A 2,500-nucleotide genomic window follows, 5' to 3' on the forward strand; every position below is an offset into this window, starting at 1 on the left:
TGATGATGATGATGATGATGATGATGATGATGATGATGATGATGATGATGATGACGATGATGATGACGATGGTGTTGTCAATAATTTAATTAGATAATTTGTGCTAAAGAACATGATTGTCGTGATCATGATTTCCATCCTGTTTGTCCAAATTATTTACTTCACTTCATCAAGAACCTGAGGTGGAAAAAGTGAAATAAAAATGGCAAATAAACGGAGAAGATTTGTACAAGGAAGAGAAAATGAGAAAGAAAGGAGTATGAAGGAATAAAAAGAAGAAAAATAAGAAGGAGAAAGGAAAGAAGAAATAAGATGAAGAAGAGGGAAGAGACGAAGAAGAAAAAGAGGAGGAGGAAGAAAAAATGCAAAAGCGACGGAGGAGGAAAATGAAAAAAAAAGAAAATGAATAAGAAGGAAGAAGAAAAAGAGGAACGAGAACGAGAAGATAATTAATGTTTAAGAAAAAACAACCACAAGAAGCCTCGATGGGTAGGGGAGGGAAGGGCGAGGGGACGAGAGGGGGGGGGGAGAGGGAGGAAAGGTGGGGAGGGAAATGAGGGAAACCTGTGGAGAGGGGAGAACGAGAAGGATGAGAACCAGCAGAAGGAGGGAGAATTAAGGAGGAGGAAGAGGTAAAGGAAGATGAGTATGAGGACTTGGAAAAGAATGGGAGTAGGAAGAGAAGACGAAGAAGAATAGGAAGAAGAACAGGAGGAACAGGAAAGAGAAGATAAGGATGAAGGAGTGAGAGGGGGAAGAGGAGAAAGAGAAGAAGGAGAAAGAGGAGGAGTAGGAGGGGGAAGAAGAGGATGAATAGGGAAAAGAACAGGAAAAGGAAGAACTAAAGGAGGAGGAAGGAGTAGGAGGAGGGAAATAGGAGAAAGAGAAAAGGTGGAGGAGGAGGTGGAGGGAGAGAAGAGTTACAAGTTAACAAGGACAAAAAAAAGTCCAAGTAGTCTTCCGACAGGAAAGGTGGTGGTCAATTGATGATTTGGCCGAAGTCTTCTCTGTTCTCGTCACCCCCAGATATCCCTGGCATCGACTTCGGCGACGACTTCGTCAGGAATTCCGTCAGGTCTTCCTTCGTCGGGAGGACAGAGCTCGTTCGCGTCCGTCCCCGTGACTTATCCTAGCATCCATGCCGCCGCCGCCGCCGCCCCCGGCGCCGCTGCCGGGGGCTTCTCCTCCTTCCTGGCGGTCGTCGTGACCTCGGGGGGTATCGAGCAGACCTCCCTCAGGAAGGACAGCTTGGATGTAAAGGCCTGCACGAGCTGGTCCTTGTACCTGTAGGTCGTCGAGTCGGTTGTCCTTGGGTTCCGGACGCAGTCGTCGCCGCCAAACTCGCAGACGCGGTAGTGGTGGAGGAAGGCGACTTCGTTGGGCACGTTCAGGGTTCCTCTCCCAGGAAGAAACTCCCATACGAAGTGGTTTCCTGAAGGAGACGAGACAGAAGTGTGACCTGAGATGACCCGAGGTGATCTGAGCTTCAGGATGTTGTTGACATAAGAACATAAGAATGGAGGAGACTGCAAAAGACCATAAGCAGTTCCATGTCCCTTACCCCATCCATAGATTTATCTAACCTTCTCTTAGATATAATCAATAGTTTCAGCGCTGGCTAAACGGTTACTAAGTCTGTTCCATTCGTTAACCAATCTGTTCGTCAACCAGCTCTTGCCTATTTCCTTCTTGAACCTAAAATTGTCCAATTGAAATCCATCCTGATGGTTCTATGACCTTACACACGTACTCACTACCATCCTTGCGATCTCCTCCGGCCCCCGAAGGACCAGCGTCCTTACCTGCCTCGACGACATAGGGGGTGACGGCGATGTACTTAGACCTCTGCTTGTGGGGGTGGAACCTCTGTCGACGCCGCGTCTTCCGAAGGGTTACCAGCGGCGGGAGCGACGCGCTGGAGGAAGAGAAGGAGAAGGAGGTGAAAGTCAACTTTAAAGGGTAATGGAACACAAAACGGAGGGTGGAGATACAGGAGGAGGAAGGAGAAGAGGAGGAGGAGGAGACGGAAAAGAGGAGGAATAGATGGAAGAAGAGGAGGAAAAAGGGAAGGAGAAAGAGAAAAAGAAGGAGGGGAGGAAGAGGAGGGGTAGAAGGGGAAGGAATACGGGGGAGAGGAGGAGGAAGAGGAGGGGTAGAAGGGGAAAGTATCCGGGGGAGTGGAGGAGGAGGAGGAGTAGAAGGAGGAAGGGGAGGAGGAGGAGTAGAAGGATGAGGAGGGAGAGGAAAAAGCAAAGAAGAAGAGGGAGGAGGTGGAGGAAGAGGAAAAGGAGAAGAAGAAAGAGGAAAAGGAGAAGGACGAGGAGGTACAGTAGGAGCAAGGAGAGGAGGAAGAAGAAGGAAGAGAAGTAGGAGGAAGAAAGTAGAAGAAGGAGTTGAAGAAGGAAGAGATATAAAAGAGGAGATACAGCAGGAGAAAATAAAGGAGGACGAAGAAGAAGGAAGAAGAGTAGGAGGAAGCAAGTAGGAGTAGGAGAGGGAA

The 2,500-nt window shown here is 48.5% G+C and overlaps 1 protein-coding gene across 1 annotated transcript in view; it reads right to left on the minus strand.

Annotated features, from left to right (window-relative positions):
* The window catches only part of LOC143034837 (uncharacterized), a 40,207-nt gene that overhangs the window by 453 nt on the left and 37,254 nt on the right, over positions 1-2,500 (minus strand). Inside the window, exons 6-7 of the mRNA XM_076201182.1 lie at positions 1,803-1,915; positions 1-1,432 (exon numbers count right to left, since the gene is read on the minus strand). The exon at positions 1-1,432 is cut by the window's left edge and continues 453 nt beyond it. Coding sequence (XP_076057297.1) covers positions 1,125-1,432; positions 1,803-1,915 — 421 coding nt within the window. The 3' untranslated portion in view covers positions 1-1,124. The remainder of the gene's footprint in view (positions 1,433-1,802; positions 1,916-2,500) is intronic.

Source organism: Oratosquilla oratoria, chromosome 18, assembly GCF_046742065.1.
Source record: "Oratosquilla oratoria isolate Oo_2021 chromosome 18, ASM4674206v1, whole genome shotgun sequence".
Classification (NCBI taxonomy): domain Eukaryota; kingdom Metazoa; phylum Arthropoda; class Malacostraca; order Stomatopoda; family Squillidae; genus Oratosquilla; species Oratosquilla oratoria.